This window comes from Aulonocara stuartgranti, assembly GCF_965226115.1.
Source record: "Aulonocara stuartgranti genome assembly, chromosome: 16".
In the NCBI taxonomy this organism is placed as follows: Eukaryota; Metazoa; Chordata; class Actinopteri; order Cichliformes; family Cichlidae; genus Aulonocara; species Aulonocara stuartgranti.
In genome coordinates, this window is record NC_138952.1 from 30,891,722 (window position 1) to 30,906,064 (window position 14,343).

The 14,343-nt window shown below is 39.5% G+C and overlaps 1 protein-coding gene across 3 annotated transcripts; it reads left to right on the plus strand.

Moving 5' to 3' along the window:
• Positions 1-60: 60 nt before the first annotated feature.
• pla1a (phospholipase A1 member A) lies at positions 61-14,095 on the plus strand. 3 transcript variants are annotated; one of them, XM_082509524.1, is made up of 11 exons: positions 62-566; positions 1,752-1,968; positions 4,041-4,218; positions 4,441-4,549; positions 5,619-5,720; positions 8,498-8,590; positions 8,833-9,015; positions 9,543-9,632; positions 9,944-10,049; positions 11,078-11,233; positions 13,643-14,095. In XM_082509524.1, exons 1-11 carry the CDS (start codon positions 500-502, stop codon positions 13,728-13,730), a joined length of 1,389 nt encoding a protein of 462 aa, XP_082365650.1. In that variant the 5' UTR covers positions 62-499; the 3' UTR covers positions 13,731-14,095. The 3 variants fall into 3 exon arrangements, with proteins under 3 accessions (XP_082365652.1, XP_082365650.1, XP_082365651.1); XM_082509525.1 differs by having other exon boundaries at positions 63-566; positions 8,851-9,015; XM_082509526.1 differs by lacking the exon at positions 5,619-5,720 and having other exon boundaries at positions 61-566.
• The last annotated feature ends 248 nt before the right edge of the window (positions 14,096-14,343 follow it).

A 14,343-nucleotide genomic window follows, 5' to 3' on the forward strand; every position in this document is an offset into this window, starting at 1 on the left:
AAACGCACACACAAACTAGTGGGCAGCCAGGCCAGAGTCCAGCCTTTTAAACAAACAGCCATTGAATACAAATGAGGTCATGGATTCACCACCAGGCAAAGACTTTCAACCACTTTTTCAGAGCAAACCCAGACTGGGAAAGGAATAAAAAAGAAAACTCGCCCCCTAATTGAATTCGGTGAACAAAAAGAAAATGACACCGAGAGGTTTGATGTGGATACGTTCAGTTTAAAAGTGGAATGTTACAGTGAACCCGGGTCTTTATATTCTGGACTAATTTGGCCTGTTTTATATGGATTCCAGCATTGCTTCACCCCTGATGTTTGCCAGATAAACTCTGAGTTTCTCTTTCAGTGTTACAGCACTGCACAGAGCTGGGATTTAGTCAAGCCTAAAGCTGATCACCAATCTGGGAGCTAAAGAGAGCAGCTGAGCACCATTAAGAACTAACAAACTCCTGGCAGCTACTTTCAACCTTCACTTCACTGACACCACAGAAATGCTTTGGGAGTGCAAAACCTTCCTCTTCTGTGTTTTGTCGGTCTACATCACATCACTGGTGGTGGGTAAGTATTGTGCCAATGAAGGAGATTTGCTCTGCTGCATCATTTTTCCATACAGTTATTCTAAATATGTATGCAAAGAGGGTTGAAAGACGGAACAGGGACTGTGTTATGTGAGTTTTTGTCGCAAGTCAGTGATTACGTAACACATAGCACCATATACAAACGAGGAACTTGTCCTCTACAGTAAAGTGGGATTCTTTTTCTGCTATCTGCCTTCCAAGTGTCTTTGTAAGAATCAAAGAAGAAAATGCTAATTTCACATTTTACTGGTAATACTTAATGTATTACCAGTAAAATGTCCTAAAGATGGCTGTCAAAAGTGAAGCTATTGTCCTAGCAGAAAAATGCCTGAAGTGACTAATATAGTACTATGGCTGACATTATTAGATTGTTAATCATCTGATCATTAAATATGCATAGACCTATAAAACTTGTCAAGAAGTCCCGATTAGGCACTGCTTCATAGTTGACTGAGAAATGTTGGTTAAATGTGTGTTGTAAATTACTGATGACGTTAGGGGTCAGATAAACGTAGTAGAGACAAATTTTAAATAATTACTTCCAAATATAGTAAAGCCAAAGTCTTAAAGCTGCACAGGACTGCCACACTAATTGTTATGTGATGTTTGAAGTAAAGGGGAAGACAATTGGTTATCCAGTTTTGAAAAGGTTAGGATGCTGTGCAGCATGTAAATAAAAACACAATCCAGTGATTTGTGAATCATATGAACCCACATTTCACAATAACATCAAAGGTTTAAACTGAGATAAATCTACTAATCAAAAATTGAAATTCCTTTTGAAAAACATGGACTCTTCCTTCCATAAAGAGGAAAGGGACCATCCAACTTGTCATCAGTGTTTAGTTCGAAAACCTGCAAGTCTGATGGTATAGGGGTGCATTAATGTCTGTTGAACTGGCAGCTTACACGTCTGGAAAAGCGCCATTAATCCTTAAATGTGTCTATAGGTTTTAGAGCAGCACATACACTCATCCACGCTGTGCATATTTTAGCAAGCCAATGGTAAAACACATACTGCATCTATTACAACAGCATGGCTTTGTAGTAGAAGAGTAGTAATCACAATGCTGTCAAATACAAAACCCGCAAGTTTTATTTCGTGATACAGTGAGGCTAAAACAACAACTACATAGTATGTATTACGCCCTTCTACTTCTACTAGCTTCAGATGAAAGGCAGCAAGATAATCACTGTGCTGATCTCAACAACATCACATGGCGGGAATACCAGCAGCAAAGAGTCAGACTGAACGTCCAGTATCTGCTGCTGACCAGGAAAAACATGGACTGTCCACAAGCATTCAATGAGACGTCCCTCACCATGGAGAACTCCTACTTCAACCCCTCGCGTCCTACAAAGGTTATCATCCACGGGTACAGGTGAGATCCTTATTTCGTTTCAGAGTACGAGCCTCTGAATCTTTAAATGAAACAAATGTAATAGTTTTGGACCGATCAGTGCTATTGCTATTCTGTGCACCAGTTATGTTAGAGTAACAGCCACAGTCAGTGTTGGGGAGTGACGGAATACATGTACCGCCGTTACGTATTTAAAATACAAAAAAAGAGTAACTGTATTCCGTTACAGTTACCGTTTAAAAAGGTGGTATTTAGAATACAGTTACTTTGTTGAAATAAATGGATTACACGGCGGTACTTCCCTGTTTCATATTGTGGCGGGTCAGGACTGTTTGGGTTTTGTTTGACAGCTACGTTCTGTTGTTCCAGGTGGCACGGTTACGGTTGCCATGGTTACAGGGTGACGCTCTCTTTCTGTCTGTGTTTCCTGGGTGAGAGAGCGCTTTTTTGTTGTTGTTGTTGTGCTAAACTAATCCGTTGTTCAGTGATGACACGACGAATCCTACTTCCGGGCCTAAAGTAGTCTGCGTTTAATATGGCTTTTGTGTTGTTAACATGTTTAATGTTATGTATTTTCTTCTATTTGATCTCAAAAAGCTCCTAAAACAGTCAGTGATCACTGTTGACCTCCCTCGGCTTTTATTACCGCTAATCATTTATTTAAGCTCAGCTTTTAAAACCTTAGGATGTAGCTACAGACTAGCCCATGCAGCAGTATGTGAATGACTAACCTCGTATTGTGGATGGATTATCTCAGTTGTTCTCCTGGCTGAAGTTTGGTCCTTTTACAGCATCCTGCCATGCGATTACATTTGTTCCTGACCACCGAGAACACTCACGTTAACTTTTATCGAGTGGAAAAAAAAGTTAGCTTGTTTATGTTATGCTAACATAGCTGTGTCGCTAGCGGTCACGTAGCACGTCATTATATACCAGCTAGCCAAACTTCAGTAACCCTACAAACGTCACTGCTGTTTAGTTTTCTGTCTTCATATATGTTGGAAGTGATAACAGAGCTGTACGTTTTCATTTGTTTCCAAAACCCTGCAGTCAGGACATGCTATATTGTATTTAGATAGAAGCTAGCGAGCTAACTCCCTGCTAACTTCTAACTCCGTTAAATGTCATAAATTCCGTTTTTATGGATGCCTGGATGTTAAACTCAATTGTTACACCTGGTAGAGCAGAACACTGATCATTTTATTAAAGACGAAAGATTTTAGACAGTTTTTCAACTCTCAGTAATGCCATAGTGATCGTTTGATATATGGACCTGCAGCGGAGTTTAGGCCCAGACACGGCTAGTGACGTCAGACTGAACAATCGGGCAGAATGCTCTAAAGAATGAAAAAATAAATTAAAAAAAGCTCTAAAGAATGAAAAAAAAAAAAAAAGCTCTAAAGAATGTAGCCTCATGGGCAGTGTAGTCCGTGTTGCAGGGAGAATGGACTGCCATACACGTTATGGGTCTGTAAGCGCGAGAAGGGAGAAAAAGGCGAGTGGAAAAGTAGGAGTTGTCATCGAGCAAAAACGGGAGCTGGAAGCATGTAAATATAATAATAACCACTGCAGCCAAGAAGAGTGCCTGACGAGCCCAGTTGTAAGTAAGCTATTAAGACTCGATGCGCTGTGTTCGTGTTTTCCTCCGAAAACAATAAGTTCTGTTGGAGCAGCCTTTCAACGCCTCTCTCAAGCAAAGTTGACCCAGACAACAAAGTAAAGCTATTTTTCGGCTACGAGCCTGACACGGAACCAACGTATTAGCCAGAGGTCCCTTTACTATGGTTCGGAGCCGCGGACCTTCAGTAACAGTAATAAATCACAGCAATAATACATTCACGTAGTTGTAAAAAGCATGATAATATATTAAGTAATCCAAAGTATTCAGAATACGTTACTCTCATTGAGTAACGTATATAACGGAATACGTTACAGAATACATTTTGGGGCATGTATTCTGTAATCTGTAATGGAATACATTTTAAAAGCTCATCAGCTTAGTGTAGTTTATAAAGAGAATTTAGTAGTTATTAACTAGACTTTTAATATTAATATACTATTAATTGCCTTCTGACCTCAACCCATCCTTGCAGGGCCCGGGGGAGTAAGCCCTCCTGGGTGAAGAGGTTAGGCCAGGCGCTTTTAAGATCTCAAGATGTGAATGTGGTGGTGGTGGACTGGGTCCGCAGTGCGTCCTTTGCCTACAACCTGGTGGTAGAGATCTACAGAGAGGTGGCCATACAGATTTCTGTCCTCATCAATCAGCTGCAGGTGCGAAGCTGTTCAAATGCTCGTTAGCCACAATACGACCCTGAGCAATGTAAAGGCACAATTCATTTTACTCTTTACAGAAGTATTTTCTAGATATTATGTAGTCTATGAAAAAAAATCTGCAAGAGTTTTTTTTTTTTTCATTCTACAAATGACAAAAATATGTTTGTGGTTGCTTATATTGAATACAGAGTCTATTCTTGCGATTGTCTTCTCCAACAGAATCATGGCTGCAGACTCCAATCCTTCCACTTTATCGGGGTCAGTCTCGGGGCACATGTCGCTGGTTTTGTGGGAACTTTGTTCGAAGGGAAAATAGGAAGAATCACAGGTGAGATCAGACACCTTACATACATATTATCTCTTGCAATGTAAAACTGAATTGGAAACACAGCTGCACACTTAAAAAGTCATTGCACATGTGCTCCACCTCAGAATAATACTCCTTGTGGTGGAAATAAAGTTTAGGTTGCTGGTAGCTGGTATTGGGTTTACAGAAATAAGGAGACAACAGGATTGAAGACAGTGAAGGTTTTCACAGCACAGGCTCTCACAGATCTCAGTGAGACCCTGAAAAATTAGCAGGGCTCTTCAAAGAACAACAGTACATTGAAAAGAGACACTGTGAAGTGTTTTGACAAGGCTCAGTCCCTTTCAGCAGAGCACCACCAGCACAATACACCACTGTTCAGTTGATAATATCAGGTCTTTTTGTCTGATGACACAGACTTGTGTGGGGTTAAATCAGAGGCTTCACTGATCCCAACAAGAATAAAATTTGAAAATGACACCAAGCTGATGAATAAAGAAATTCAAAAGTTTTCACTAAATGTCCCCTTAGCTTATCGTTGATTGAATGGGTGGTCCACAGGATGGGTGGGTTGGTTAGTTGGTTGGTTGGCAGGCACAATGGTTGTTTGACTTGCTTGTTGGTTTGATGGTCAGTTAATCAGGACGGTTGTTTGGATTTTGTTATTGTTTTTTGTGACTGGTAGAGTTCATCAACTTTAAAGCTAAACTCACTGTTTACTGAACATTAAATTGAATATTTACTTTCTCTCGCTTCCTCTCTCCTACTGTTCCCATTTTTTTTTTACTCTTCAGTCCTGCCAAACCTCTGCCTTACAAACGGTCACTGAATATGTAGAGAATAAACTACAACCATAAAATCCAAACTAAAAACCTCATATAAAAAGACTAGTCATGTTCCCAGGACATGGGGACACTGTTTGACATTTTAAACACAAAGCAGGACAATGCACTAATGTGTACTACACTGACCATAGTTGAAGTTCTTTCATTATGAGACTACTGGAGAAAAATGACTCTTTTTGTTGTTTCTAGTAATATAAAATTTCATGGCATGTGCTTAATCTAAAAGATATTAAACTTTCAAACAGGCCTGGACCCTGCTGGACCCATGTTTAAAGGAGCGGACACCTATAGCCGGTTGGACCCTTCTGACGCTCAGTTTGTGGATGCCATCCACACAGACTCTGACTGTGAGAAAACGTTAACTTAACCTGCAAGTTTATTTCCATCACTAACATGGCTTAGACCACTTACTGTTGTTGTAACTACATGAAACCCCTTAGAAAGCATCATTGACAGATCAGCCAGGCTGATGACTTCTGTTTTTTTTTCTCATTACTGGAAGTTATGAACAAAGAGCAACTGTGGAACTGTAACATTACGCTTTACTAAGGCACACAAAGATATGAATGTGCTTTTGTTTGAGTTTGAGGTGTGATAAAACACATTGGTTGTGCATATTATTCAAAATGCCTGATGTCATCAAAGCTTTGAAAGACTCTAATGTTCTCAAGAACAATCAAATCTTCTCTTTCAAATAACACTAGCGTCCCAGTGCCACTGGCAGTCATCACACTGCCGCCGCCGCATTTTACAGATAATGTGGGTTTTTTGGATCACGAGCTGTTCCGCGCCTTCTCCACACTTTTTTCTTGACATCATTGTAATAGAAGTTGAACTTGGTTTCATCTTTCCAAAGAATATTTTTCCAGAAATGTGCTGGCTTTTTTAAGATTTTGTTTTTTAGCAAAGTCCAATCTAGCACTTTTGTTCTTGAGGCTTATGTGTGGCCTGCACCTTGCAGTGAATCCTCTGTATTTACTTTCGTGCAGTCTTCTCTTTGGATATCGATATTTCAACCTGCTGGAGAGTGTTGTTCACTTGGTTGGCTGTTGTTGAGGGGTTTCTCTTCACCATGGAAATGATTCTGCGATCATCTACCACTGTTGTCTTCTGTGGACGTCCAGGTCTTTGTGCATTGCTGAGGTCACCAGTGCTTTCTTTGTGTTGCTGTTCACACCAAAATCTTCCAAATGCAAGCACCACACATCAAATCAACTCCAGGCCTTTTATCATTTTATCTGCTTAACTGATAATGACATAACGAAGGAACTGCCTAAACCTGCCCATGAAATAGCCTTTGACTCCATCCATCCATCCATTCGCTTCCGCTTCTTCTTTTCAGGGTCACGGGGGGCGCTGGAGCCTATCCCAGCTGTCATAGGGCAAGAGGCGGGGTACACTCTGGACAGGTGGCCAGTCTGTCGCAGGGCCAACACACAGGGACAGACAACCATTCGCGCTCACATTCACTCGCACATTCACACCTAATGGCATTTATGTTTTTTCAAACCAAGCTTGATTTTTTTATTTATCTTTTTTTTAGCTCTAAAAAAATCAATCAGACCAATCAGAACACTGCATTTGCCAACTAGTGTGTTGTAACTCAAAGTGCACACTGGTACTGAATATCCAAATACTAAAATAATACTATTTTACTTAAGACACGAGACACTGCTCCAGGTCTGCCAGCTCTGAGATTATTTCTCTGCCTCCTCAGATGTGGTCCCAGTTCTGCCAGCAGGAGTTCAAACTGGCCAACATGAAACATATACAAGAACTATCCAACCCTGCTGCTGCTTTGGGAACTGGATTCTGGATGAACCCAGAATGTCTCATCATGGCTTGATATTGACTTTTTTGTCACAATAGATTTTTTTAGGGTGGATTTTCTGCAAAAACAAACCCCATTCAGTGTGTGTGTGTGTGTGTGTGTGTGTGTGTGTGTGTGTGTGTGTGTGTGTGTGTGTGTGTGTGTGTGTGTGCATTACGCAACAAAATCTGAATTTCACATTGTTTTTTCACAATAGATTGTTGTGTAATGGTCTTAGCACACAGATGCATGCATAAACATGCTTATTTATCCCCAACATTGTTCCGACTACTTACTGCCAGACCCTCCTGTCTCTGGACAGCTAGACAAAAAGTGATTTCTGGTATTTGCCAAAAAATGATTGTAGGTTTTTAATTAGTTGTAAATTACTTGTTGGCCTATTTTCTGTGAAACATATGTCAAACATATCTCTTATGAGTGATCTCAGTTAACAGCCATTTTAAGCCAGAAAGAACATTTTGTCACCAGGTAGAAGCTACAGTCAGTTTTTGGTAAACCAACTTTAACACTCATAAATAAAATTATGTAAAATTCTCATTGATATTAAAAATGTGATTTTCAAGAGAGATCGGGCCAAGAGGGCAGCAGAAACTGCAACAAATATAACAGTTATAAAGATATTTTAAGTTGCCAAAAAAAGACTGGACTGATTATAAGGTAGAACACAGTATGTACAATAACGCAGTCATAAAGATAATTGTAAAACAGATCATTTCTTTACTTTATATATAACCCCTTTTGTAAATTCTGTTGACTGCAGACTATTTATGAATATAAGCAAAGATATTCGGTGTTAAACACGTGTGTATACACACACACACACACACAGAGTTACTACAAATCACTTTTTGGCACAACACCAGCTAACAGCCGAGTTTAGCTAAGTATACTAGCTAAGCTAGGTTTGAGTTTCCTAAAAATCACACTTTAGTTTGATTACATTCTCGCATCCTGAGACTTTGTTCGCTCATGTGTCCATGTCCAAAAGTGTTACATTCACTTCAAAGAAAGTTTCACTAGTAACAGCTAACAGAGACTAACAGTAGCTAACAGTAACTAACAGCAGCAAAACCAGCAACGCTTCCACATATCTTTACCAACTCACCTCACTCACCACTCTATTTTTTCTGTCTAATAAAATGTCCTAAAAGACTGTATTATTAGTTCATTGGAAGTCTTTTGTATTTATTAACACTTGTATTACAGCTGATAAAATCACATTGTGTTTATACCTGAAATTTTGTTTGCAGTGCAATGTAGCAACAAATTGCTGACAGTTTTCTTCTGTATCAGATTTTGGCATCTCCATCCCTGTTGGCCATGTGGACTTCTTTCTGAATGGAGGGAAGGACCAGATTGGATGTGCACGCTCCAGGTTTGACTCAAGTAAGTTCAAGACCCACTAAAACAAAAACAAAAAGAGAGGGGGGAACTAGAAGGAAAGGATCTCTTTTTTTGTTGTTTTCACATTGGTGTCTTTCGCCCTTGTTTTTTTGTTATAAATGAAATTCCAGTTACAGATGAGTAGATTTTGAGCAGAACCAGTTTTTCGTCTGGACATTTTTTCCCATTACTTTAATGAGAGTCTCTGGACATCTGTCTCCCTTAGAAGTTCAATATTTTGTCAGTTTTCTTGTATTTTTTAGTGTACAGTTATGTGATATGTGACCACATGAGGGCGCTGGACGTCTACATGAGCGCGCTGAATGGCTCGTGCCCGTTAATGGGGATCCCGTGCTCCAACTATGAGGACTTCCTGAAGGGACGCTGTATGGACTGCGACATCTTCAGAGGGAAATGTCCAGTAATAGGTAATAACACGTGGGTGACCACCTGCAGCACACGGACTGCTGCTGCTCCCTTTTATCTGCTGTTAGTTTCTAACTATCCTGTGTCTTACTGTGAAAAGCTGTGAGTGCATATTTTGGGAGTGTCATTTGTCTCTACAATAAAAACGTTTCTCAGCTCGAGATTAATATGACACTGAGTTATAAGTTATATTAATAGTCCTGCAGCCTATAGTGCTGCCCCATTATTTTTACAAGACTTGCTGCTGTCAGTGGTTCTTCCATTCTATTGCAAAACACTTGTTCCAACAATACAGTCTATTAACTATAAAGTAAATCTTAAGTATTTATAAAGTTGTTATGACATTTCACTTAAAGTAAACTGGATAGGTTCTTTTTTGCTTCCACCTCCAGTGGAGCCGACACTGTCACGTCGGCTTTTGACAGCTTCTTATTGTTTCAGCTTAATATACTTCTACATACTCATACAGACATAGTTAATGCACGTGAAATTACTTTTGACTCATTCCTTTTAATTATGTGTGTTCCAGGTTTATCAGAAAACAGTGGGATATCTATATCTCCCATTCCCAAAGAGCAGACGCTATTCCTCCTCACGACTTCTTCACAGCCATATTGTGGTGAGTGTTGCAGTGTATTTGTGAGACGGTGGAATTTTTCATTTTTTCTTAAAAAGAAATGTTATCTTCTTGAATCTCCTGTTAAGAAAAATTTAAAACTCTTGAGTAGTTTGAATGACGTTCATTAGACTTAACCTCTCGTCACTACACATAGAAGGCAGCTAAATTATTTTAATCATTTATGCACTCTGACTCTTCCCTACCAACCCACCAATAGCAAGATTTCCTCTTTCTACTAAACTAGCACGGTTTAACAATTCCTGTTTTACCGTACTTTAAAATGACATTTTTCCCACTGTTTCCCTGTTCAGCTCACCACATCCTGGTGGAGTTGGAAGTTTCGAAACTGGATAAGAGCGCTGAGATTGAAGTGACCCTGACAGCTGACATCCTGGAAACAAAGCAGATCCTCAGGCTGTAAGTATCACAAATACCATACGCATGTCATATTGCAAAGATCCTACTCTTTAAAGTTAATGAATAGTACAATATGTACAGTTGGATGTACTGTATTCAGTTCCATACCTAAAAAGAACAAATTAAAAAATTAGGAATGACCAAAACTCATCGCTAGCAGAAAAATCTGACTTTAAAAATGTCTGCATTCAGGATCTGAATCCCTGAACGTGCACTTTATTTGGTAAAGTATATCAACAGTTTCGGCGTTCCCAAAAAAGCATCTGTTCTTGATGTTGCGGATCCCACATGAGGTGACTGCATCATGTAGGTTTTGTACCTGTGCATCCTTGATCTCCACTTCTGTTACATCCCAAAGTGTCCTTCTGAATTCAGAGCAGGTTATGGTCTCATGAGCACGTCACTTTCATGAGACCCGTTTGAGAAAGCAGCTTTTTGCTTTGTGATGTTTAGCATTATCCTGCTGGAAGCTGCCATTAGAAGATGATAAGTTGGGGCTATATAATGATGCACATGTAGGCTGATGCTTATTTGGTATCAAGAGGCTCAAAGTGCCTAAATAGTTGATTGAAGACATACAGTAAAGGAAGGTGAGCTGAGATTTCAGTAACTGTTGAATAAGACCACATGATAAAGATAGTTGTTCCTGTGTTTACAGAGACTAAAAGACAGTGATGAATATTGGTAGTATTTTCATACCAGTTTGCAGGTAAATTAAATTCAATAGGAATGTATAACAAGTCATTCTTTGTAAGCAATTTTTGTGTATTGTTTTTTTTTGTGTTCACTTTTTATTTTATCAGATGTATTGTATGGGTAGAATAGTTCAGATGGGAAAAGTTTTGGGAAAACGTGTTTTCAGAGCACAAGTTTAGTGAGTTTAGTCATTTTTTTATTAAATCTGAAGAATGGCACCACCTTTGTTTTAGCTGTGACTTCCCAGTATGATAAATGTTGATTGTGTGAAAGCGCTTGTCTCATCTTGTGTGGTTTATTATTTTCACATGCACTATATGTGTGTATTACAGTCAGACAGATACAACAGTGTACAGGACGGTGATGGCTCACTCTACCCCCCAGTGTGAAATCAACTCCATCAGGCTGACAAACACAGGAGCTCGCTTCTACAGACAGGCAGAGATCCACGTCAAGTCTGTCTGTGTGACTGAGTTTCCCTCTCTCAGGTAGGACGCAGACACAACATGCACATAAATACAGTTCAGTTCAGCCGCCGGTCCTATTCTCATTGAAACAAATACTGGACTGCTTTTTTTAATATGTTCTGTAGCACATAAAAAGTCAAACACAACATTTACCAATGAATTTTAACAAGGCACGATTTACAGGCAAACACCTGTATGCTCAGCATATGCTACAATTGCTTATTCCATCCATCCTTTCCATTTTCTTAACTGCTTATTAGGGTCATCGGGGGGCTGGAGTTTATCCCTGCTGTCTTTGGATGATAAATTTGCCAAAATATGTAAACACACAGCTTCAGTTTGTTGTTATTGCAGTTTCCTGTTACAGTACTTTGGACAAACAGAAGCAAACGTTGCTGCAATGAGTCAATGAAGGTATAGTTTTCAGCAATACATGTTGTTGTTTTGTCACCCAAAGCCTTACAGCAAATTGCTCTACAGAAATGCCAGCGATGGTGTTCTCTCTTTAGGTAATTAAGAAACAGGGTAAACGGACATACTAGAGAATAGTGTCAGGTCTGTCAGCTGTTTAATGTGCCAGTCCTGCAGTCTGCTGAAAGGTTATGTCATGATATGAGAGAGAGTTGAAACCAGACCGTGCCAGTAACACACAGTGTTGTCCAAAATGTAAAATCCATTCATTCTGTCCTTTTTGTCCCACCCTTAGGTTGGCATAAACCTGAAATGACCCTGAAATGAGTAGTTTACAGAGCATTACTGTTCCTCAGAGATCACCAGTGGGCGGCCTTCTCTTTGTGATCAGAAGCTGGAAGTTGAGTTACTTGAGCTTCAGATCAAATCTAACCTTTTGCAGAAAGTGTGAATTTGGCCAGTATCAAAAATGTGCTTAAAGTTGCTTAAATAGTTCTTTATTTCACTTCGGGGAGTGTAGAGAGCTGACCACATGATTCATGATTGCGCCATCTCGTCTCTCACCCCAGTGTTTCCTGTTTATCTCGCCTCTCTTTCTATGAACAAAAAAGGCTAACAGGCCAACATTAATCGTCCTAAAAATCAGTATTTGGACACTGACACCATGTTTGTAATTTTGCCTCTGTACACCACCACAAGGGACTTTAAATCAATCAAGAAATGATTGTAGTGCAGACTTACAGCCATTTTCAGAAGCTGAAAAGTAATTGGACAAACTAATATAATTTTAAATATAAGGACTGTTTTTAATACTCTATGAAAATCCTTTGTGGTCAATGACTGCCTAAAGTGTAGGACTCATGGACATTACCAAAGCCTACAGCTGCCTTCAGATGCTGCTTCTTTGTGAGTGTCTTTGCATTTAGTTTTATCTTCAGTAACTCAAAAGCATGATCTGGTCATGCTACAGAGTCTACAGAACTGTGCAGACTCTTTCAGATGTTTTTCTAATCGGTCTAATCTGGCCTTACTGTTCTTGAGAATAATCAGTGGTTTGCACCTTTTTTGTATTTCCATTCATGAAGGTCGACTTTGACAGTTATTTGCAGGGGTGCACATAAGTGGTCCGCAGGTGTGCATGCGCTGTCAAAATAAAAGCCGCGCACCAGATAAAAAATTGCAACGCGCGTTTGTGTGCATGTAAAAGGCACTGTTTTTGTCCGCTACCGTGGGATTTTCACGGCATATTCTGCACCACATCTCTATGCGTTCATCATTTGTTTGAAACCAGCTCACCTCCTGCAACCACTTTTCTGAGAATACGCGCTTCTTTTGCGGTTCGGACTCCTTCTGACATTTCTTTGGAGGTGGAGGAACACCAAAGTAACTGCTTAAAGGAGTTAATGGGGTTTAAGAGAGGAGGAAATGTCTTATGTACGCAATCGCGCATTGCAACTTCTTATCTGGTGCGCGTCTTTTATTTTGACATCGCATGCACACCTGTGGACCACTTATGTGCACCCCTGGTTATGTGTCTACCTCCCTGAGAGTGTTCTTGACTCAGATGTTTTTCTTTACCTTGATAATAATTTTCCAGTCATCTACTTCTTCTGTCTTCCATGGTCTTTTGCTGGTACTGCTGATTGGGCAGTAAAGTCCTCCTTTATTTGTTTAAGATCATTTCTAAAAAATTTTCTTTCTTCTTCAAATTTTCAAATGCTAGACTGGTGAGCTGTCCAGGGTGCACCTCGCTTCTCTCCCTGTGATAGCTGGGATTCTGGCATAGTCTCCAGGATCTGCTTAATTTGTCATGGAATTATAGGAAACGGGGCTCATTTGGCCATAAAAACTGTTTATCAATTGTCCAGTTACTTTTGAGCCTCAGAAAATGGGCACTGCATATAAAAATGTCAGTGATTCCTAAACAGTTACTGGATTCTTACAATGAATATGCTACATATATTCACTTGGACTAAAGTCTGTTTTGCACAAGTGTGTGTTTTTGTTTTATTCTTTCAGGCGCAAAGATCCTGTGTGTGTGAACAACATCAACATCAAACGGGGAGCTCGGTGGTCCCACGACCTTGTGCAGTTGTGTGACTTCTAAAGAGAATGATCTCCTCGACAACAATTGAAAAGTGCATAGTGTGCAGCAATCTGACCTATGAAGATACTAACACAGAGATGGTTTCACATTTTTATACCTTGTTTAATTTTGAGAAAATATCATTGGAGTTCAACCTCAGGGGGCTGAGCCTTATATTTTCTAACATCATGACTAAAACTGGGGGGAAAAAGGTTATTTACATTATCAGTATTTCTGGTACAATATTATTAATATTATAATTATCTTTCTTTTTTGCCTATACTCACTAAAGCGTTGAAGTGTTAATGAAACCAAACAGTCTAGTTTCACATCCTAAACCCTTGTTTTTTGTTCTTTTAGCATTAAATGCAGCAACAAACTCTTAACCATGTCTTTCTTTTCTCCTGATTTCAGGGCTAAAAGGATTTGTCCTTTTGCACTGAGGTGAATCTGTGTGTACTTTGACTTTTTGGGGGTGGAACATAAATCATTTTGAGCATCATCACAGTGCTACATAGTGCGGTTGGGACAGATATGACAGGAAGCTAACAGTCAGAAAATAAACAACTTAAATCATCTGGAGAAATCTTGGCCCCATGAAAGAATGTTTTCTAAATACTTAGACTTCATTTTA